General features: G+C 34.7%; 1 protein-coding gene across 8 annotated transcripts in view; it reads right to left on the reverse strand.

Annotated features, from left to right (window-relative positions):
- The window catches only part of Dmtn (transmembrane and coiled-coil domain 2 protein Dmtn), a 404,032-nt gene that overhangs the window by 209,993 nt on the left and 169,657 nt on the right, over positions 1–24,382 (reverse strand). For 5 of the 8 annotated variants that reach the window (XM_081756074.1, XM_081756073.1, XM_081756068.1 and 2 more), the window contains exon 2: positions 18,289–18,515. In XM_081756074.1, the coding sequence (XP_081612200.1) occupies positions 18,289–18,428 (140 nt within the window). In that variant the 5' untranslated portion in view covers positions 18,429–18,515. Of the gene's footprint in view, positions 1–18,288; positions 18,516–24,382 lie in introns of those variants that run through there. The other 3 variants (XM_081756076.1, XM_081756079.1, XM_081756080.1) reach the window with 3 other exon arrangements.

Below are 24,382 nucleotides of genomic sequence, written 5' to 3' on the forward strand. Positions count from 1 at the left end.
ATGGTCAATCAGTAGCGATGAGAATTCTATTTGTTTATTTGACATTCCTAAGGCTGAGAACGTTCAAAAATGCTCGGAAGTCGCTGCCTTAAAACCGAAAATTAATCAAATAGCTAAAATGCTTAAGAGCGTAGATTTGGAGCCAAATCTTTTTGAGCGTTTGAAGGAAGTTCTTTATAATAACAAAAAAGTTTTTTCAGAGGACCCTGGTCTAACTAATTTGTTGGAACACAAAATTGTGTTGAAGGATACCCGCCCCTTTAGTGCAAGGTTACGCCCTCTTTCGGAGGAGAAGAAAATTATAAAAGAACTACTTAATGACATGAAGGCAAAGAAAATCATTAAAAAATGTAATAACTCTCGATGGGTTAGCAATCCCATTCTTCACAAGAAGAAAAATGAAACTTTTAAATTAATAATAAACTCCAAATCCTTAAACAAAGCAACGGAAAAAATTACAATAAAAATTCCGGGGATGATGGAGGCTCTTTCTTATTTAGGTAATAAAAAGTACTGGATATCTACAAATCTCAGCTATGCATTTGCTCAGCTTCCTATAGCACAAAACAGTCAAAAATACACAACCTTTCTAACTCATTTCGGGACTTACCACTTTCTTCGAGGATTTTACGGGTTAAGCTCCCTACCGTTTAGTTTGAACCGATTGATGCAAGATGTTCTTAAGAAACTGTATTATACGAAGGTCATAACATATTATGATGACGTAATCCTAGGTTCAAATAATAAGGAGTTATTAAAACTCTTCTCGGAGGTTTTAAAAAGATTTAAAAGGGCAAACTTAACGTTCAATCCATCTAAGACGAAACTGTTTACGGAAGAAATTCAGTTTCTTGGCTACCGTGTTTGTCACGGAAAAATATCATGTACTGATGAAAAATTAAAATGGCCGAACAGCTACAGAAACCTAAAAATGTTAAAAAACTGCAGTCAATTCTTGGGTTTTGCCAGTATCTTAAATTTCAAATACCGAACATGGCAAAAATAGTAAGCCCGTTGACCAATCTTTTAAAGCGAAACAGTGTATTCAAATGGAAAGCTAAGCATGAAGACGCACTAAATGCATTAAAAAGAGAGATTGCGCAAAATAGGAAGCTTTTATTGCCCCAAATTAATGAAGTTTTTCATCTGTTCGTCAATTCGAGCGGAACTGCCGTCGGTTATGTTTTGGCACAGAAGGATGAAAATGAAAAACTTTGTGTTGTATCATTTGGGTCACGCAAATTCAATGAAGTACAAATGAAATACAGCACGTCTCATCGTGAACTACTTGAAATACTTCTTAGTTTAGAGCGTCACAAACTTTATATTATGCACAGTCCGATGGTAGTTGTCCATACAAATCATCAATCGCTTCTTTCGCTTCTAAGAACAACAAAGGCCCCTCCTATAATTACTAGGTGGGTTACTCAAATTTCTAAATTTCCGGTGGTGCTCAAATTTGTAAAAGGCGCCAAACACTATGTCGACTATTTAAGCCGCATCAAAGACGGTTTTACCAAACCAAAAGATTTTGAAGGTTCAAAAATTTCTAATGAGCTCTTGCCACTTCAAAGTGAAACCGACGCTAGTTTCTTAAAAGTATTAGGTAAAGATGGACGGCTTGTTGATGCAGAAGATCTCCAGAGTGAGGAGATTTTTATCATCGACAAGCAAGTTAATAAAGGTATTAAAAAGGTTAAGAGGAAACTCCAAGAAAGGAAGAGGGATAGTATGAAGACGCTTCCTAGGCACATAGAAGTTAGTCCCAGGGAGAAGAGAGAAATGCTTTGTCTTACCTTTCTGTCTTATAGTGGAGGTAAAAGGGGACGACGAAAAAAGAAACAATTCTCTCAATTACAAGGACATTATTGTTCCTGCGAGATTAATCAAGCATCAGGAAAAGGATGTTTTTCTAAAAAGATTGCTGTCTTTTATTAGAGGTGAAAAAAATGCTATTCCCAAGAAGCAGATGAAAAAATTTAAAAACTGGTCTAAAGGAACTTTTATATCAAACGAAAAAATTTTAATTAAAAAAAATGCTTTTTGATGAAATTAAGTTTCAGTGTGTGTGGGTCCCCGCTTCACTGCGAGCCATAGTTTGTGATAGAGCCCACAACGCTGAATTTTCCGGACACCCTCATCCCAGGGAGACGTTTTCTCAAATTAGAAAACGATATTTTTGGCTGGAAATGCATAGAAATATTATGCAGTTTTATAAAAGTTGCGTGGTATGCGCTAAGTACAAGAACTATGGCAAACAAAAATTTAATTTAATGTCCAGTACACTGAAATATGTGGCCGGCCGTACAGCCTATGTAAATACATTTAAACCCGTAACTCGCTCTAAAAACGGAGGTTTCTCATATTGCCTTATTGTTATTAACAGCTTCACCCGATATGTGAATTTATTTCCATTAAGGAAGATTACAGCAAAAGCGGTTTCGTCGTGCTTGGTGGAATTTTTTTGCAAACACGGAGTGTACCAAAAAATCATCAGTAACAACCATCAAAGCTTTTCTGGGAAATTGTGGACGAAAACTTTACGCATATTAGGGTCAAAGAGCATTAAGATTTCTCTATACAGGCCAAAGGGAAATAAATCTAAAAAAGTTGTTAAGAATTACAAAATGATGTTGGCCATGTATAATGAAAAGCATAACCAATGGGCAAAAAATTTAAAATTTATTGAGTTTGCTCTAAACTCGAAAACATGTGCAGCCACTCAATATACTCCTTTTAAATTGCATTATAGTCGCAATGTATCTTCTCCCTTAAACCCACTTTTGTCTCCAGTTAAAAGTGAAGAACAAAGCGAAGATTCGTACCCCCGCTATGCGTGGGAAATTAAGTCTAGGGTTAAACGGGCTTTTAAGCGTGCAAATAAAATTCAAAAAAAGAGACACGCCACTCAAAAAAGGTTTTATGATAAGTCGCGCTTGCCTAACCCCTTCAGAATCGGACAAAAGGTGTGGGTAAAATCAATCAGGCTTTCTTGCCTAGCGAAATCTGTTACAAAGTCGTTCTTACCCAAATACAATGGTCCTTACGTAATAAAGTCGAAGCTTGCAAAAAATACTTATTTAGTCAGGAATGTCTTTGACAACAAAAAAATAAGGGTCAATTGTAACTTCTTTAAGAAGTTTTATGAGCCCCCGGCCTTTGCAAGACATCTTCCTAAACAGAAAGAAGACTACCATGTGCCGAAGAAAAAGGTTAACAATAGTTGTGAGAGACACACGCGCTTAAAAGTCCCGGAACAAAAATATATATAGGGATTGAGAAAACAAACTTTCCACATCTATAATTCGTTATTGGCGTCAAAATACTTCTTTCTTTGTTCACTACTTTACTTTGCCGTCAATTGTCATTAGTAACTAAGCTTGAATAGGAAAGAGCGGGAAATAGTTTCTTTTTTTTTAAAAAAAGAAAAACTTTCTAATGTTGGGTGGTCATTCGTTGTACAGTGCCTTCTTTGATTTTGTTGTTGTTTCCCCCTTTTCCACATTTTTTTTCTCAAAAAAAAGTGATATAAAAATTATAAACTTTGAAAACTAGACATATTTGCTTTTACGCCTAACCGAAAAAAACCCTGAGGATTCTTCTCCGAGTTCAGTCTAAATATGGAGAAGAAGAATTATTTTAAAAAACCAAAAAAGTCTGTTAGACATGTATTTTGCGCAGCCAAACCGAATCCTGCTAATCCTATAAAACTTATACTCCTGTTCAATGTGGACTCTAACAAAAACAATAAGCGAAAATTAAAACGATCAAATAAAAATAACCCCGACCATAAAATCCAAAAAATAGACCCGTCGACATGTTCGCTGCAGGAAATTAGGTTGCTGCAAACTGTAAAAGATACGGCTCCGACTCCGGAACCTGAGGGAACTGGTTCGACCCCCGGTCGAGTTCCCTCACACAACCACAAAGCAGGAAACGACAATGTTCTTTGCCTCTGTTTCAACAAAGATTTTCTTCCACTAACTCCAGGACGTGACATTGACGTTAAAAATGTCCCTATAACTAATTCTCCGGCTAAAAAAAAAACTAAAATTTTAACTCCGGAAAAATCTCTACTACAAGGACTCTACAGTGGTGTTAGTAACTGTATTCAGTAGGAACAATTATCTAAGTGTAAGTGTGTATTAAAATTAAAATATAAATTTTTGTAAAATATAAAACTAAACCAAACTTTGAACAATTATTGAGTTTATGAGTAAATTAGTTCGTGTGTTTTATTATTTTGATATACATTTTTTTCTGTTAATAAAACAGTAAAAAAGAAATTATTTAAAATAATGAACAATTAAAAATGAATTCAAAGACTTTGAACTATAATACAGAGAATTTTCTTTTTTTTTTCCTTTTTTTTTAAGGAGGTAGGCTATGCTATAGCACCTTTGGTGCATAGCTGTTTCATTTGTAAATATTTTTGTAATTAAATTAGTATTTAATATAATTTTAGTATTGTTTTAGTGGTATAAAAAATCCTTGGCCAAGGTACTTATGTATATAGTGCTAATTTTTTGCTTTGTTTTTATATATTTTAAAATGTTAAAAATCTTGTGTAAATGAATTCTTGTTATGCCTCTAACATTTTTTTTTATTTTAGCAGTTTTAAAAAGTTACAAAATGAGCTCTGGACTTGACTCCCCTATACGCCGTGGGAAGCTTCACTTTCTATTTTTCGCTTTTTTTTTTACAGGGAAGAAGAGGGAAATTGTGTAAAAGGCTAACCACTTGGCGAAAGGCTTGAGACTATATAAGTCAACCCACCCCTTCTTCCAGGATTCACTTCTTATAAAATTTTCTTCGGGAACTCTCTTGTTCCGGTAAGAGGGTTGTCTCTTTATCCAGACATAGGTAAATAAAATTCTTTTTTTTTTACTTTAAGAATTTTGGACGGAGCGGGCGGAATAAGCTGCTCCTAATAGTTTTGAGCAGGTTTCTAAGTAATGAAGCCTGCAACTTCGTAAACAATAGCTAGATCATTATTTTTTTTAGGGACATAGGCCAGAGTAGCCCAAAATGAGGGTTTCTCTTTAAATTTTAATGCTGGCACTGGTTCTGTCTGAGAAAATAACTTGGGCAGTTACCTTTTCGGTGCTTGCCGGGATGAAAATTTTAATAAGGTTCTCAAATAATTTTAAGGGCTCGGAAATTCACAAAGGCTAGAGTGAGGCTTGAGTTCCTGTTCAAGTCCATAATAATAATTTAAGGTTCTTTAAAAAAATTAAAAAAACTTGTTAAAAAACAGCAGGCCTAATAGTGGAGGTCTCTGCCTTTAGGAGAGCTTGCGGTTACAAAGCGAGTAACCTCATGGTACAGATATTTTAACTAGTCAATAAAAAGATATTCCAAGGCAATTTCAGGTTTTTATTTAAGCTGATACTCTTTTGTCAACCTTAGTTTATGTTTATAAATTTTTTCCTTAATAGGCTGGAGAAGCAACGAAGGGGGAGGCATTCCTCCCATAATCTATGAATCTTGGCTTCTTTTTTTTCTTTTTTTTTACTTGTTTACTACTTTAACATACCCCTAGAAAGCTAAAGAAGCAAGATTCCCGCTTAATACTCTCTTCCAACCTACCTTGTTACTTCTGTAAATATAAGGTGGCAAATTAATAAAAAGGAAGAGAGAGGGCGGGCTAAGGAATAGCAAAGAAATGACTGAAAAGAAGGCAATTGGAGGGGAAATTCGACAGGGATGTTGTCTTTCACCAAGATTAATCAATGCCTATCTACAACAGATTGTGAAGAAGGGTCTGCAAATGGAAAACGGTATTTAGGTACGAGGTAAAAGAACTGGATGTATAATGGATATATAATGGAGAATTGGATATAAAAACAATCACACAAAACTACTCATATGTTGCTTTGTGTGAAAAATACGAAAAATTTAAATTTTACATCTGTCACACCGAAATCTCGGTGTCCAACATTGGTACTGTCGAAAGTAATAACAGGAATCAACAACTTTTCTACTTGATGTAAAGCCTGAGACAAATTTGATGGCGTTTGAAGGCTGCGCTCTGAGTTCCCTTTAAACTCTGTGGGCAAATCAGAGGGCTGTAGTGTTGCCACCTTCTTGTATATACTGATAGCAGTCGATCCGCTACTTGCTCAGCTGCTCGCGCTGCTATGCATCTGCTTAGCCACACCTGTTTCCTACATGGCAACGTCGCATACCAGTCTTCGTTTCATTCGCCTAGACCACACGCCATCAAGTTTGTCCCACGCTTACGTGTATATATGTTCGTTACATTGTTTATATATATATATATATATATATAATTTTGTACACTTAAGTTACTGTACTACGCTGTACACTGTGGACGGATATTGTTGGTTCTCTGTAATTACTTTTGTCAACATAAACGTTGGACACCGGAATTTCGGTATGGCAAACTCAAAACTTTCATTCTTCGTATTATTTCATCCATAAACCAACATAAAAGTAAGTTTGTGCAGGAGTATTTCTGCTTGCGGGACTGCACTCCCCTGCAGAAAAAAAAAAGTGTTATTTGATGTGTCACATGATTACCTTCCTATTTGAAAAAAATAACCTGGATCCAAGATGGGCGCCACTTACTATGCATGCATCAATCGGTAGCTCCTTTACCCAAGTCCCCGCTCCGCTGGTCAGATTTGCTTTAATCATGTTTGTTTCCAAAATAATCCACTGTACTAAGACTTATGGACCACCCTGTATTTCATTCCATCCCTATCAATTTTCGAATCATTAAGCATCCTCATTTCTTTCGATGGGACTTCTAAACTGCTTACATGCAACACATTGTTTATTTAATCGATATCTCGAAAACGAAGGCGATTCGGACTATTTTTTTTTTCGTTTGTCACGACACATTATCCTTTTATTTCCCAAATATTGCCATTTCGTCACTGGTCACACCGCATAAGTCATGTGAAAAAACGTGTGCTTCTGCGAAATTTAATTGTAACAAATTCAATTAAGAATCAGTACAAAGGATACAACAAATCCGCAATTACTATCCAGCCAAATACGCCAATTCAGCGATAATTCTTGATAGGATCTACAGTACCGCTATCTAAGGTGTCTATAAGCGTCTACTCGCCCTTCCGCGTTCAGTCTTTGGAATATTTCTGCACGAATTACTGTCTTAAGGAAGTTCTTCGCACCGAAACAATTTACTTTCTAAGCTCTTTTTTTTTTTCCTTTTAATCATTATCCAGATTGCAAATCATTCAATTATTATTTTAATCAAAATAAGCATTTGGATGTAAATAACATCTACAGTTATATATTACATTAATTGAACAGAAATAATGTTAAATACAAAATACAGAAAACCTACAACTAACAACGAATCACAAAACACACAGGCCAAGTTTTTTTCATTCAATGTGAGTAATTAGTAAAACTGAATGCAGAAAAGTAAATTACGGGGTATGGAGATTAATATCGTTTTCAGCACCAAAGATACGCAGGGTGTCCATAAATATACGATCATACTTTAAAGTATTAAGTATTACGTCACTTTTGATATTCGCAGTGTTGTATTTACGATTTTGTTTCGGGAGGGGCTTTGCTAACTTTCAGGGGGGGCTTTGCCTGAAAATGTGAAAATTCTGCAAGCTATTCCATATACTTTACTATAGTAAGTAAGATTTCGGGGAGGCTTAAGCCCGGAAGCTCCCCCCCTTAAATACGCCACTGGATATTCATATTTAAACGAAATTGAACACATTTGAAAGAAAAACTCAAATATTTTTACTATACCTCATATACACTGAATATAGGCTCCACGAGTGGCGGTGCAGGTATCAAGACGAGAATCCCATTCACGCCACATACCCTCCAACAAATCTGATGAAATAGACTGGATGGCAACACATACGAATCTGCAGTTCTTGCAGGTTTTGAGTCAATGGGGGTACAAAGACACAATCCTTTACGTAACCCCATAAAAAAAAGTCATAGACCGGAAAATCAGGCCACCTCGGCGGCCACTCGTTCTAGTGGAGTCGTCATAACTCCTTAAAACTTATTCTTTAATAACAACACAACACAACGAAAGGAAATAAATTTACGTTTAAGCACATTAAGGGGCCTCATCCCGGCGAAATTAAAATACCGCTAATTTTACAGTAATTATGTGATATCTTCAAATAGATAAAAGATAATTGAAATATGAAACAAGAGCGCCCTAGACAATATTATTTTGCGTGAGGTACCGTTATCACAAGTCACCCAGTGGCTTTCCGTTTTCAGCTGTTTAGAAACGCGAAAATAAATGCCGATTTTTAAAATGGCTCGAAATCGAACGCAGATAAGTGAGTCGTGATAACGGTATCTCATGTAAAATAATATTGTTTAGGGCGCTCTTTTTCCACATTTCGATTATCTTTTATCTATTTGAAGATATCACATAATTACTGTAAAATTAGCGGTATTTTAATTTCGCCGGGATGAAGACTTTTAAGGCTTAACAGTACAGAAACATAAAAGCTTCCCAAGAAACCTCTAGCAGAAACAGCGACTGCCTGCTAAATAACCAACAATGAACCCATATCGACTAATCACAAAGTAAACATGAGTGAATTTACTTTTTCTGTATTTGACCCCGTTCATTATTGACATTGTTGTTCATTGTTAACATACACAAAATATTTGAGTTTTTTTTCTTTCAAATGTGACACATTTCATTTAAATACTTTATTCAAAGCGACGTAATCTTCACTTTAAATTATGATAGTATTTTTTATGGACACGCTATATGTAATCTGCAATTTAAGTGGAACTAGAAAACATGACCTTCACTAGAAATCGAACCTGAGTGTACTTTGTGAACAGAGGAACGCTATCCACTTACCAGGAATGCTCTCTAACTGTAAAATGGGTTTTTTGCATAATCTGAAAACAGATTTACATAGTCCCACCGAAGATGTAACATATCCGAAATTTGAAGCAGCTAATAAACGTAAATAAAGAAATTTTGGCACAATAAAGATTTAACAAAAGTGAACCCAGATAATAATAAAATATTTAAGAAAAATTTTAGTAACGTTACACATACCATACAGAATCTATTCAAGAGCATCACACCGGTGAAATATTTCTTCACTTTACGTTTGCATACAAAACATTTTTAAAAATTAAAATGAGATGAACGTCTTTATTTGTTTCAACAGCCTCCCAAATCAAATGTATACGGTAAATGATGACCCCTATAGTTAGAAAAAAGCTATTTTTTTTATTCTTTATGTTATTATTAATGACTAGTGGTGGGCACAAAAACAGCTTTTTCGGTTTTCGGTTTTTAGAAAACCCGAAACCGGTTTTTAAAATTTTCAAAAAACCTGTTTTCGGCTTTAACCGAAACCGGTTTCGGTTTTCTTCAAAACCGGTTTCGGTTTCCTCCGGAATCGGTTATCGGTTTTCTCCAAAACCGGTTCGGTTTTGCACCTGATCCGATTTCGTTTGTTTTTTTTTTTTTTCAAAATTTGTTCTATTTTTGACCAGAATGGTGTTTCGTTGTTCTCCGGAAACCGAATCCATTTCCACAGAAATAGTTTTATGTGTTTTCCAAAAGTTTTCACCGAAACCAGTTTCGGTGAAAAACCGAACCGGTTTTGGAGAATTTCGGTTTTTTATAGAAACCGGTTTTCGGTTTTTATAAAAACCGGTTTTGCCCATCCCTATTAATGACCCCAACCAGGGGCGCGCCCACAGAGGGTTCGTACCCCCCGAAACGTCCTTACTTCGCATATATTTGAACGCTTTCTCAATAAAACTATAATTGTTTACCAGAGAAATGATTGTTATAGCATGAAAATTTGATCTTACACTTCATCTGTACTCTTCCTCCTCTTATAAAAAACATTTTAGTTCTATCATTTTTTCCTCCAAATATGGATGGAATAATTTTACAATTACTTATCGTCATTTCGAATGTAGAATAATACCCGTTCAATACTACACAGACGTCGTGGCTCGTAGTATTGGGCATTCCCCAAAGCTTGGAAGCCCTACAAAAATTTCTGGGTGCGTAAATACCCCATCCAAAAGGCAGTGGTGCCCCCCCTTATGTCTATGACGCCTCCCCCCAATTGTCTATTCGTAGGTGTTCTTCCATGAAAAAAATCTTTTCGATTAATTTTACCCCCCCTCATCAAACATATTTATATAGATTTTAACCCCCCAAATATTTCAATGACGCAGTTTGCGTCACAGCCCCCCCTTGTGGGCACCCCTGCCAAAAGGTGTGGAAAATGGGAGTCAATGAGTGGTTATTTTTTCTGTGTATGTATCCTTTGGCATATCTGAGGCATGTTTTACGCAGTATGCACTAGCAGTTATATTTTTAAAAAAAGACTGTTCCCATCTGATATTTTAAATTTTCTTTATATATCGGAGATCCCCATTATTCCAATCTTCCTTATGTTTGGACAAATGCCTTGATTTTAACGAAGAAAAAAAAAATCCTATTTAAAGAGAATTATGAGATCAACATCCTTTCCCAAAAACGAGTTCGTACAAAATGAAAGATAGGTAATAATAATATTCCCAATATGTCCTTGTTAGCGTGAAGTCTACAATCAATTCTAATGGCATATCAAAGCGCACATGAAGCCCAAATGTTTTGATTACAATGAATTTATGTGCCAGCGCTGAACAGTGGAAGCTTCCGTATTCCCGTCTTTATAATTCCGGTTGTCGCCGCAATGGCGCTTAAGTACAAGCGACTACTCATTTCGGGACGGGAACACACACGCCACCAACGACGAACTTTACAAGGAGAACTAACGTTAGATCACATGGTAAATAAACTCTTACGGACGACAGCCAAATAAATGACTACTAAAACGAACCGGAGATCCACATTTTGCCTCGACGCTTATTTCCACATCAATAATTAACTCGGAGCCACTTTATTAAAGAATAATTCGTCTCGGCTAGTTTGGAAGTGGTTTGCAGAGAACTGTCAGCCATCTCTAAGCAGCTATCGTAAAGTTATCACATACAACGCCTATTCTCAAGTGTACTTTTCAAGACTGCTAAAGGAGGAAGACAAACTATTTAAAGACGGGAATTTTATTCCGTGAATTTTATTTATTACGATCACGCAGTCAGGCTAATAAGATTGTATTGTTAGTACGTATGCAAATCCGTCCGTCCGTTACTCCACACGATAATTCTTGAACGAAAGTTATTCTTTATTTCTGTTTCTTGCACTATACCAGTGGTTTTCAATCTAATTCCTATCAAGATCCCATTTTCATCACATCCTCTTGCCAGCAACCCCCTTATAACTTATGGTTTGTAAGAAGCTTGTGTGGGATTTTAACATACCTATTGCGGAGGTCTCACGATGTCCATCTAGTTCTATAATAGTAGAATCCATTTCTTGTGTGTAGTGGATACAGTAACTTCCCTAAACGTGAATGGATTAAAACCAAATTTGGTCAGTTCATTCATATTACAAATATCGAATCCGATCCGTCATACCGTGTTTCAAAATGAAGACCGTTTGAAAATTTTAAAACTTCATAACTCCCTTAATTATGGGTCATATGATTTTTTAAAAAAATCTAATTTTGGTTAAAAACTTGGACCGTTGTTAAAAAGTTATTGAGTATTTTAAATGACTTGATAATGTGCGTCACGAAGATTGAACCGGACATTACAGCACTAGTGAAATCACATCATGCTCACGTATCTCATTAGCTTTCAATTTTAATTGTATTTCAATATGCAGGTTTTGTTGCATTGGCATTTTTCTGGTACTTCAATATGGAGTTCTCATTAGTTTCATTTAAATTGATTTCAAACCTCTGCATTTGTTCAAAATGTTTAATAAACCTATATTTTGTTGTTCTTAACACTTTTTATAAAATAAAAATATGTCTATCATACAAAATTCAAAATAATATTTAAAAATATTTTCCGGTATTGGATTCTAATTATATTTATCTCTTTCCCTTATCTTCGCGACCCCCTGCTTGAGAAACGCTGCACGATAGAACGATTATCTCGATTGAGTTTGTAAATGGAGCGAATCCGTTATCATTGTCACAAGTAACGGTAACTATCCATATTACGTCTAAAATATGTAACATTCCCTAGTTTCTATGCAACCTGAACTGTAGCAAAGATATAGAGGTTGCCTATAATACAGGAAACGGAATCGCATTATTCTCTTTACTGTTTACGAGAGGTTATTTGGGATTTAAAAGAAAAAAAAACAATATTAGCATACATGCACATTTACAGTTAATTCTGCCATTTCTAACAGGTAGTGGCGGCAATAACGGTCCCGTATACCCCGCGATGCGGTGGAGGTAACTTTTAGGGACATCTCCAAATGATTTTATACTATTCTCATTAGAGAATCTTTGTCCATCCACTATTGTTATACGCTTTTAACAGTAAGAATTTTAAAAAGTGGTGTAGATAAGAGTTCAGACGCATGACGAAATGTTTAACGCTTCCTTGTTCAGTTTAGAAATGCTGTGTATAGTGCTTTTCTGTTGCAAATAAGAAAAGAAAAACAATATCAAAACATGATCGGTATTGCAACTACTTTTAAAATTAGGCATACCCTCTCCCAGACATACGGACCGGTATTACGTCAAACGGTCCTCGGAACATTCTGTTTCAAGATTTTATTTTCAGATTTTATTAACAATTCCAGGGTGTCTACTAAAATTCCAAAATGAAATGTCGTTACTTTTTCGTGACCTTTCCTTTACCAAATCATAAAGTTTCCTAATATTTTCAAGAACGAATTTGGGTGCGACTTAGGCCGAATTTTAATCCATGCGATAGAAACGTACTTTGATTGCGATTTGGTAGTGTCTAAAGCCGACCATAGACATTTTTGGTAGTGAACTTTGACGTTTTATGGAACAAAATTTTCCAATCTGACTTATATTTGAACAGTTAAAAAAGATCGTGACGCAAAAGCTAAATTTCGTGACTTTCATGACCATTTTCTGATTTCGTGACTTTTGCGTGACATTCGTGACCAATAGACACCCTGAATTCGCACATTACTCGTAGTAACAAGGAGTGAATTCAAGCCATTGCTTATAAACTTATTGTTTACATCACTTGCAAAACTATTTTTCTCTTTCTATGGAAAAAAAATTAATTTTACAACTATATATAACTTTTCATCTCGACATTTCTTCCTATATACATACCTGAAATGGTAGAAATCTTCGGTTTTTATTGTGAAAAATGAAAATAGATAGAAAGAAGCAGATTTCTTTTTTAATTAAATTCGGTATCGCAAGAACAAGTTCAATTTCCGACTTTATTCTTCTATTGCAACCAAAAGTGGAAAAAATAAACTGCTTTGTTTAGCATATAGAACCGAGAACCCCTAGTGATCCATCATAACGTTTCACGATTATGCTCCGAAGTAATGAAGACGGTCATGGATCATGATGATGAACGAAATGGTGGAATGAAGAAAGTGGAAAGAAACGGGAGAACCCCAGGAAAACCGAAACACACGGTGTTTGCTCACTACAAAGTCCATTTAGCGCAAGATGGAATGAAACTAAGGACCCCACTTACAAGAAATGAGTGTTCTATCACTATCTACTGCAGTCACCGAGTGCTATTAAAGAAAAAACGTGAAAGAATTTATATTTCTTTAATCTTGAGAATGGAAACCGTGTATTATTAGTGCTTACATCAGAATCTAAAGAAAATCTTCAAAGTGATAAATCACTCGAGATCCCAAAATCGGACTGTGATTCTGCGGGACAAATGGCGAGTACGAATTTATGACATATAATCGTCCCAAAATCACATTCATTGTTTCTAAACGAATTAATTTTGAAAGCTGTTGTTATGTAAGGAATAATAACCTGACTTATTTATGACAAAGTACAATTTTCTTGAATAAATACTTACAATGTTTAAATGAAACCAACAATAATTTACGTAGTAAATCTGAAAGATTTTTCCAGTACCCACAAATATTTTGAAAAAGTAAATTTTAATTACAATTGACGGTTCAGTATACCGCAGAAGAAAGCGAAATAATGTTTCGAAAGATTTTGGTGGGAGAGGTGTATGAATTCGTCTCCATACACCTCATCCTTAACTGAATTTCAATCCAAGCAATGCAGATTATTCTTAAGCTCCAAAGAAAGAAAACGAATATAATGTTTCATGTAAACTTTTTTTTTTTTTTTAACGAAAATACCCTTTACAGTAATTGTGTTATCATGTCATCATGTCTCACAGAATTTCCAAATTGGTGTTAACTTACGACTTATCTTAAGCGATTTTAATCCTAAATTATAAGTCTGATTGGAAACTTCGATAAGTTTTATTAAAGTCGATAATCTTTTGGGAAAGTTACCGTAGAACACGCAAAAGAATGCATATCTTGTCAAATGTAAAAGTGTCAGAATAGTACTTAAATTTGTTTATTTTTAAAGAATTTCGTTTACCAGAAACCCTTTTCTATATTTACTCTGTCTGTTCGTGTGTCCATCCGGGAGCCAAAATCTTAAGAGCTACTTGAAGGATCACCATCAATTTTGATCTGGATGTAGAGGATCCAAAGTTGGGGACCAAGTTTGTTGATGGAGGTGATGGATCCAGTTGATCCCAAGACATGAATATTCAAAAATTGGTTCCCTATGCATTCCTATGAAAGCAATTTTGAATATCATCCATACTTGATACACTACCTGCAGTGTTGTTGAGATCAGCGGGTTAGTATGATGCTCAGGATGTAAAATATGCATGTCCGTGGGATACGACGTTAAAATGGAATTAAATTACTTCTACTCGATAAACCGAATATTTTCTATTTTCAAGTAATCATTCATTATTAAAGTTTTTGAGTGAGGGACGGAGAGTGAGAGGAAATGTGTAATGAGTTGAAAATACAAATTGCAAAATAATAATAAAAATTTGATACGTCGTTCGGACTAGTGGCGCCAAGTGTGGCCACTAATGTAACTATTATTCAAACTGAACGAAAAGGGGAATGGCTAGTGCCACTTTTGGACTAACTATCGAACCGGTAAAAGCTTACATTTGTGAATGTATTAAATCATTATACATCACGGGAAAAAAATGTATTCGAATTTGAAGGCAAGTGATTCTTATTGTGGTTAAGTACCGATATTATTGAGGAATGTGAAAAATGGCCAATGTGTGGTTCTAAGTTAGTTGTAAAAAAAAAAAAAAAAAAAAGTATTTGGAAGCCAAGTATATCAAATTAAATGTGCTGGGTTGAAAGTGACTTAACATTTGGTAAAATTGCCCTTATATTCCTATTGAATTTAAATATGCATTCATTCCGTTCAGTTTTTAAGATTAATTTTCAATTGTTACCTTTCTGAATTAAACATATATACATTTTGATTATGAAATACATAATTTCAATAGAACTTTTTTGAGATTATATCCTAAATTGTAGCTTCAAAATGGAACTAAATCAAACTGTGATTTAAGATTCTAGACCTTTTGATTACAGAAATCTCTTGTAGAAAGATTGAATTTTTTTGAAGATAAATCAGAGTTATTATATATATATATATATATATATATATATATATATATATATATATATATATATATATATATATATATATATATGATTGTCCTGTATTATTCAGTATCTTTTTTTTTTTAAAGCAAAAGTACTTCGGTCTCTAACGTATTCAATGTGTGTGTGGGGGGGGGGCGAAGGGGTGCTTCGTAGTTACGCCCTGCCGGATGACGACGGGTTGGGTACTTCGAATTTACCTTAACACACATTACAAATAAAAAAAAAAAAACTCAAACTTCAGTTTTCACGATCTATAAGCTGTGACATATCAAATTCTCTCACGTGGTGTACCTTTAGACAGCACTACTTGTTAAAATTAAACTGTTTTTTCTCTTTACAAGAAAAAAAAAGTAATTTAATTTTCAGACTATGCACATGGTTTTGTTTTAATTATCGAATGAAGTTTGCGATTTCAATAATGGGACAACTAGGAATGAGTTTTCCATGTAAAAGCATCCGGAAGAACAGAAGCGATCTGATCATATTCACAAATGTAACATATTACGTGTATTCATGAATGTAACATACGATGTCTATGTGCCAGGTAATATGACATCGAGAATGACAAATCATTTCCGTTGCTGTAAGGCTGAATTGTGATATCTCTCCGCTTGTTCATCCGCATTATACATATTACAGTACTGTGTAATGCATTTATTTAAAAAGTGGTTAACAATTACTCAAACGTTTGCTTTCTTATTGTGTGAACAATTTGTTATACACAATGTTCCATTCTTCAATGTACTCAGCGAACTTTTACAGAACGACTTTAATGAACAAACTAGGCTGCATTTTAGTAGAATATATTTTGCGAGTATATTTAACAAGATGCTTGAGAATCACGGATTTAGTGACAATTAATGGTACTTGTTACTAAATAATCATGGATTTAGTAAGTGATATTGGTGTTTGATGTTCACGAATAGTAGATTTAGTAAATGGCAATAGTGTTTGTTGTAGAAAAATCATGGACTTAGTTGCAGAATCGTCACTTTAGTAATAGCAATAATGTTTGTTGTTGAAGAGTCATGCATTTAGTGAATGATAATGGTACTTTTTGTTGAAGAATCATGCATTTAGTGATTGATAATGGTATTTTTAGTTGAAGAACCATGCCTTTAGTGAATGATAATGGTCCTTTTTGTTGAAGAATCATGCATTTAGTGAATGATAATGGTATCTTTTGTTGAAGAATCATGCATCTAGTGAATGATAATGGTATTTTTAGTTGAAGAATCATGCATTTAGTGAATGATAATGGTATTTTTAGTTTAAGAATCACGCATTTAGTGAATGATAATGGTGTTTTTGTTGAAGAATCATGCATTTATTGAATGATAATGGTATCTTTCGTTGAAGAATCAGGCGTTTAGTGAATGATAATGGTCCTTTTTGTTGAAGAATCATGCATTTAGTGAATGATAATGGTATCTTTTGTTGAAGAATCATGCATCTAGTGAATGATAATGGTATTTTTAGTTGAAGAATCATGCATTTAGTGAATGATAATGGTATCTTTTGTTGAAGAATCATGCATTTATTGAATGACAATGGTATTTTTAGTTGAAGAACCATGCACTTATTGAATGATAATGGTGTCTTTTGTTGAAGAATCATGCATTTAGTGAACAGTATTCGTATTTGTTATTGAAACACCATGAATTTATTGAGCGGTAATGGTGTCTGTTGTTGAAGAATCATGCGTTTAGTGAACGATGATGTTTCCTGTTCCAGAATTATGGACCTGATGGCTTGTTTGTTATTGCAGAATCATGCATTTCGTGAAAGATAATGCTGTTTGTTATTGAAGAATCATGTTTGTTGAAGAATTATGGATTTAGTGAACGGTAATGGTGTTCGTTGGTAAAGAACCATGCATTTAGCGAAGGACAATGGCGTGTTTTTTCTTCTGGAATGGACTTGGAAAATGGTATTAGTATCCGTGATCTAACATCATGAATTTAGTGAACGGTAATTGTGTTTATTAATGCAGAACCATGAATTTAGTAACATAAGTAATGTTTGTCTTTGAAGAACTACGTATTTAGTGAACCGTATTGATGTGTGCTGTTCTAGAATCATGAACTTAATAGCGCTTATACTGTTCAGTGTAGAATTCTTTCCACCATTCACATAATCTTACGCTATAGAATTACTTAGCACATTTCTTTCAATATTTACTATTTCAGCAAACACTTTAAAAAAATCTAGCTGTGTTCTTATCCTAGCACTATTACATAACTTTCAGAATAGTGTTTACAACCAATCCGAAGCAGAAATGAATAGGCTTATTATGAATTCAAAAAGCAATAATTCTCTAGATAAAAATATGTAATTTATTATCAGTACTTAACTACTACAATCATCTGAAAGATAAATCACTGTTGTTTGTTAATGAGTAGTTGGGGCTCCAAATGCGGTGAATACGATCTCTAACACACCACTTCTAACTACTAAAAATGCTGTCCTACCTAAAATAAATCAGGCTACTTGCACAAAAGACTACGTACAAATATTTCGAAAGAAATCATACTTCTGCACAACAGCAAGTATTAAAATAACATGAGAATATTAGTAATATTTAAATATATATTAAAACAGTAATTGCAGCAGTATAAAAGTACACGCATAATAATAACTCGTTCACGCAAAAAATATACCAATAAAATTTACCAATAAAATAAAATTAATTAATGCTAGCGCTTGCAAAGCAAAGTACATACGCGGCATGCCGAGGCTTGCTGCTGTTGGTTGGCTGTTGCGAGGATAAGGTGTGTCCAGGCACAGCCAATTGCCTAGCAGGCGAGGCACTACGACTAGATGATTTACTGCTTCCCGACTGGGTCACCTGCAAACTATCCATTGTTGAAGCCCGGGCGACCTCTGCGGATCTCCATTACCTGGGGCTCGAGCGATGTTGCGCTATCATTGAAGTTGTACGTCTGGTGATCTGGAAAGATAAAGAAAACACATTGATTATATCTCTTATTCTAAATTAATGCATCAACGTCTATTTACAATTGCAGATTACTGTACTTTCAAATAACAAATTGATAAGGTACATCGAAGGTAGACTGAAATGACATAAGAAATGTACTTTCCTGTAGAAGCTTTTTCGGTTGTTGAATTGTTTTGTGAGTAATGCGCAAGTTTCTCTTTTAAATGTGATATTATTTATCATTATTATTACCAGTTACCCATTGCCTGCTTCTGTCAACCAGATACGCGTATACTTTTGTATAAAATATTGATAGACGAAAATTAGAATATATATATATATATAGGTAATTTCGAACACCCTGACAAAAGACACTTGTGAACAGAATGGAAACTGATCAAAAAATGTTTGGTTAGAATATTGTTTTAAGACTCAAATTATTAATAATACCAGGGTGTCTATCAAGCAAGCATAATCAAATTCCCTGACTTACCCTGAAAAAATTATAATTTTCCCTGACTCTGTCATTCTTTTTTTTCTTAGTATAACTCATGAAAAATAACTTATATTTAAAGTGAACTGTAAGTTTTCATTATTGTTTATATGCTTATACAATATTCTACAAACATGCAAAGGAACAAATTCATTTACCTGTAATTTATGACTATTTTAGTGACATTCCTTCACCCCTCACAGCCTGAGATTTTCCCCTGACACACAATGAAATTCCCTGACCCTGCAAATTCCCTGACTTTCCCTGACTGGTAGACATCCTGAATACATCAGGCTACGACATATGTTATACACATATTAATTTTTATTTTTGACTTTTCAATGTTTTATATATTAACACACACTATAACACAGAATTTACATGTTTATTCATAGCACAATACAGGTTGACATTTAAAAATTCAACCACCAATAATCTGGATCCTTCTGATTTCCAGCATGGATTTCGAAGCACATTCTTTTTTAATTTACCGCGTTGGTGCGACAGTTTTCTGGAGACACCGTTTGTCTTGGTGGCGCTGTAGTTGATAATCGATTGTTGAGTGTTGCTTACAGTTTCACTTTTTATTTGCTGAATTCCCTTTCTTTAAATCAGTGTCATTTTGTTAATATATACAACAAATAACCATCCAAAATCCGGCATTTTCAAAAATGTACAACTTTTCAAATTCCCGAAGTTTTAAATGTCAACTTATACTTTTTCTTTTTGCCTTTATTTCTATCGTAGAGTTACAACGATAACATTGAATTGTATGACAAAATGCTGAATCTTTGCTCTCGGTTATCTCGTATTATTATTATTATTATTATTATTATTATTATTATTATTATTATTATTATTATTATTATTATTATTATTATTATTATTATTATTATTATTTTAAACTACGTTATAAGAAATATACTGATATTTTTACTTTGCTACAGCTGTTAAGAAAATGTGTGATATTTGTCAAAATTTAGACCGAATTAAAAGGATTGCTGCATCCACTTGTCCTAATCCAGAAGGGATCATTTGTTTAATAATTAGCAATGAGGAGATTAAATAGCATTCTAAAGAATATCATGTAACAGGCAGTTTGTATGTTTGTACATACGTAAAAACTAGACGAAAGATCATGCCCATTCTGTTGCTTTTTGTGGACACTCATTGATGTACTAATAATAGCCTACTTATAGAACTTTTTTTTTTAAGAAAAAAGATAACTGACTTCACACCCGAACCCACTTATTGAAAATGATATAGTGTTCCGAAACATTGCAGTAGAACCCCTGTGTTGTTATGCAACCACAATCGCGCTAAAGAAAGTATGGTTGCCTATAAGCATGTTACTGTGCCATAATTAATCAAGCAAGCATCTCTTATGTTTCACGGTCATTTATTTGCCATTAGATACTAAAGAAATGTATATGGGATCACCGGGAAGGTATACCCTTTCAAACAAACAACAACAACAACAAAAAAGAAGAATCATCAAAATCGATGCACTCATGTAGAAGTTATACATGAACATACCCGGAATATAAATGCAAACAGGTTGAATTCAATTTTTTTTTTTTTTTTTAGGTTGGTTAAAAAAATAAACATTTCGTTTGTCTGAGGCGTCCCATGCATTTAATGAAATCGTTTCATCAGATGTTCGAGTATGGTATCAATATGGAACCATGAAACTTAAACACTTATAAGGGTAATAATTAATATTGTACGTACCACACCTGAGTATCATGACGCAAGTAAATCACTGAAATTTTAGAGAGGGTAGAAAATGAGTAATTTAACACTTTTAATGAAGATGAAACGAGAAAGGGAGGTTCCTAAAGATCAGAACCATTAAGGAAGCTTCAAGATAGATTTTAGTTCCGTATGGAATGAACACAGGGGACTTAGGGGAGAGTGAGTCCTGAACCTTACAGACATGTGCACCCCTACACAAATGTGTGAGGATTCATGAGGTCGACGCTATGTTCACTCGATCTCAACTTCATATACTGGGATTGAGGTTGTGGGCGAGTTCCAAATCACGATGTGAGAATGAGGTCGAGTGAACGTGATGTTGGACTAATGAAGTGAACATGAGGTTGAGCGAGGGAAATGTCGAAATGTGTTATGAGTTGACACCGTTGAGTGTTTGAAATCATAGAAAACAATTGCGCCTCCTCTGGGATGAAGCCAAGTCTTACTTCGGTAGATACCTTATTTCCCAGTACCAACCACCAACCAGCAGGTAGGACACCGCCATCACCATGCTTTCCTGGGTTTATACGCATCAGACATATCTAGCTTATCACTCTATCAATGAACTCCGCCCAGTGAGTTGGGTTTCTACGTGAGGCTATGAGTGTGAGGTGAGTAAGCGTGATGTCGGATTGTTGATGTGAGCGTGAGGTCAAATAAACGTGGTGGTTGAAAGCGAGGCCGAGTGGAAATGATATAGTGAGATAGCATGAGAGCAATATCGAAATCATGTGAGTGTGAGGTCGAGTAAGCGTGGTGTCTGATCGATGACGTGCATGTGAGGATAGTTCAAAGTGAGCACATTTACTCCCAAGTACTGAGATTCTTCGCATAATAAATACCGTATTTATCTGAATACAAGCGCCTCCACTTAAAAATGTCATGTTTAAGAATTCGTTTGTCATGCTGTTGCAAGCACCCTGTACAAGATCAACACAGAAAGAAATTTCATGCAATTACCGAACTAATGGCTTATTATTAGCTAATATGTAGGACTTATTATTAGCTTCATAACAATATACTTCAGTATCAGTCTCATATTAACAGATATCTTGGTTATCGTACAGCAGCAATTTTTAGATTTAAAAAACTGTTTTTATTTTCGATTTTCTCGAAAATTGAGCATGAGGATTTATGCACATCCATTACACAGCCACACACAAAAAAATTAGAAGTTCTATGTACCTGACCCCAAGGTATGGATTCGATGTATTGTAGCACGCAGAATCCAAATTTCGAAACCCCAAGACGATCGACCGTGTCAATTCTTTTTTTATGGGCGAAAAACTTAAGGTTAGTGTAAAGGGACAAGTTTTGCCGATAGATGTCACTACAGTCTTCGTATCTCTCCCATGTATTTTTTACCTTTCACGAAAATTTATAATTTCTTTTACAAATTTCAACGTAGAGACTTCAAATTTTTAGAGAAGGAACTTCATAACCTATTAAAGGGAACAATCTGTGTCGATTTTTTATTTAAAATTCTCTTCATTGTTGAAACTGTTCCATTGTTAAAGGTTTGGATATCCTTTCAACAATCAAGCCATTTCAACAATGAAGAAAATTCTAAATAAGAAATCGGCACGGATTGTTCCCTTTAACAGGCTATGAAGTTCCTTCTCTAAAAATTTGAAATCTCTACGTTGAAATTTGTAAAAGAAATTGTAAATTTTTGTGAAAGGTAAAAAACACATGGAAGAGACACGAAGATTATACTGCCATCTATCGACAAAACTTGTCCCTTTAATACAAACTTTAGTGAATTTTAGTGCGAATTTGGTACGTAAGACAGCACATTCGTTTTTTTGCCCATAAAACAAAATTGACATGGTCCTAGGGTTTCGAAATTTGGATTCTGTGTAACAAAATACATTGAATTCAGACCCTGGGATCCGGTGCACAGAACTCTTGTATTTTGTGTGTGGCTGTGTTATCATTTGTTGAGCTCGATAAGAAGTATCGATTGATATTAGGTCTCATCTTTTGATTTTTTTTTTAAGACCAATAATATTGTAGAATACACGTGAAGCATTCAGTTTCCACTTCAGATAACTATAGCACCACACGAACAAAATTAAGGTGAAGAAATAAAAAGTTAACTGAAATATATTTACGAAATTTAAAGTTCATTTCCGACGCTTGAGAAAAGAAGCAGGTGATATTTACATTCGTCTCCAGCTGAGTGTGTTTCCTTAAAATTGGCAGAGCGACAAGAAAAATAAGCACCTTTTCCTTCCTCTTTCCTTTAGATTCACAACTTCCAGGCAATTTCAACTTCTCCACTTTCATAAACCTTCTCTCGACAGAAACACTGAAATTTAGAAACTTCATCGGCTGATGAATGAGTGAAGATAAGTACCATAATACACAAACAACAAAGCAAGTTGCTCCCAACGAAATATTTCTTCACTCTGTAAGGATTTTTTTTCTACTGTTTTCAACAAATGATTACCCGTACCTTCGATAATAAGTTTTTTTTTTTTAAATACATATTATGAGTTTTACTATATTATGGGCGGACTATCGAAATTTATATTAATTTGCTGAGAAAAGAGAATTCGTAACTAGTAAAAAACATCGAAATATAATACACATAGAAACACATTTTAAAACATATATCGAAAAGCATGATAGAAATTGAACAAAGATTATCTGCAATCTACTCTTTGTGATCATATTTCAGATTCAAGTTTAACATATTACAGTAAAGAATTTAGAGCAAATTTATAAGATTGGTACAATAATAATAGCGTTTTTGTTAGTTTAAATTCTGATGCATAAGTTTGGTGAAAGTTGTTATTTAACTCATATAATATGCTATTTTCTGTTTTTACAGGGTTTGTCCGGAGAATAACGAGCCTAATTTTTTCTCTCGCAATTTATTAATCGTACACATACAAAAACTTAATATTCCTCAAAGTACATATCTTTCGCATCAATACACTTTTGCCAGCGCGATACCCATGCTGTATATAACTTTTGAAAGTCCTCGGCCGGGATGTCCTTTGAAAGAGCCGTCATGGTTGCTTAGATGTTCTCCACAGTGGCCAGATGATGTCCTTTAAACACCTTTTTAATCGAGGAACGAAAAGTTCCTCCCACTCTTTTTTACCGGTAGCACCGCTCGGCGCTGTACAGTCGTTTCACAGTCAAATGGGGCAAAAAATGCAAAGTAACAGTTGAGCAACAATAAATGTATATGAAAAAAATGAAATGAAATGAAATCTTTGAGTTTTACGTCCCACGCTTATGCCGGTTAGGCTAAAGGAGACGGTGATTATGAGAAATGAATGAAATGGTGGAATGAAGAAAGTGGGAGGAAACGGGAGAACCCCGAGAAAACCCACGCACACGGTGTTTGTCCACCACAAAGTTCACTTGGCGGGGGTATATGAAAAAAGTTGAATAGAAGCAAAGTCTATATATAGATAAACAGAAATTCAAGTCAGGATGAAAATGAGAGATGAAATGAAATCTGCCACAACATAACAGAAAGGAGCCGTTACAAAGAGAGTGACTATCTTCTAAGGTACAAGAGGAAGAGAAAATCGTTGGAACACTGGTAAAGTAGGAACTGTATTATGAGGACTGTACTAGTAGATCTGGTGGCAGGAAAAAGAGGGAGAGGGCG

This window comes from Thermobia domestica, chromosome 4 (genome assembly GCF_964235325.1).
Source record: "Thermobia domestica chromosome 4, izTheDome1.hap1.1, whole genome shotgun sequence".
NCBI classification, from domain to species: Eukaryota; Metazoa; Arthropoda; class Insecta; order Zygentoma; family Lepismatidae; genus Thermobia; species Thermobia domestica.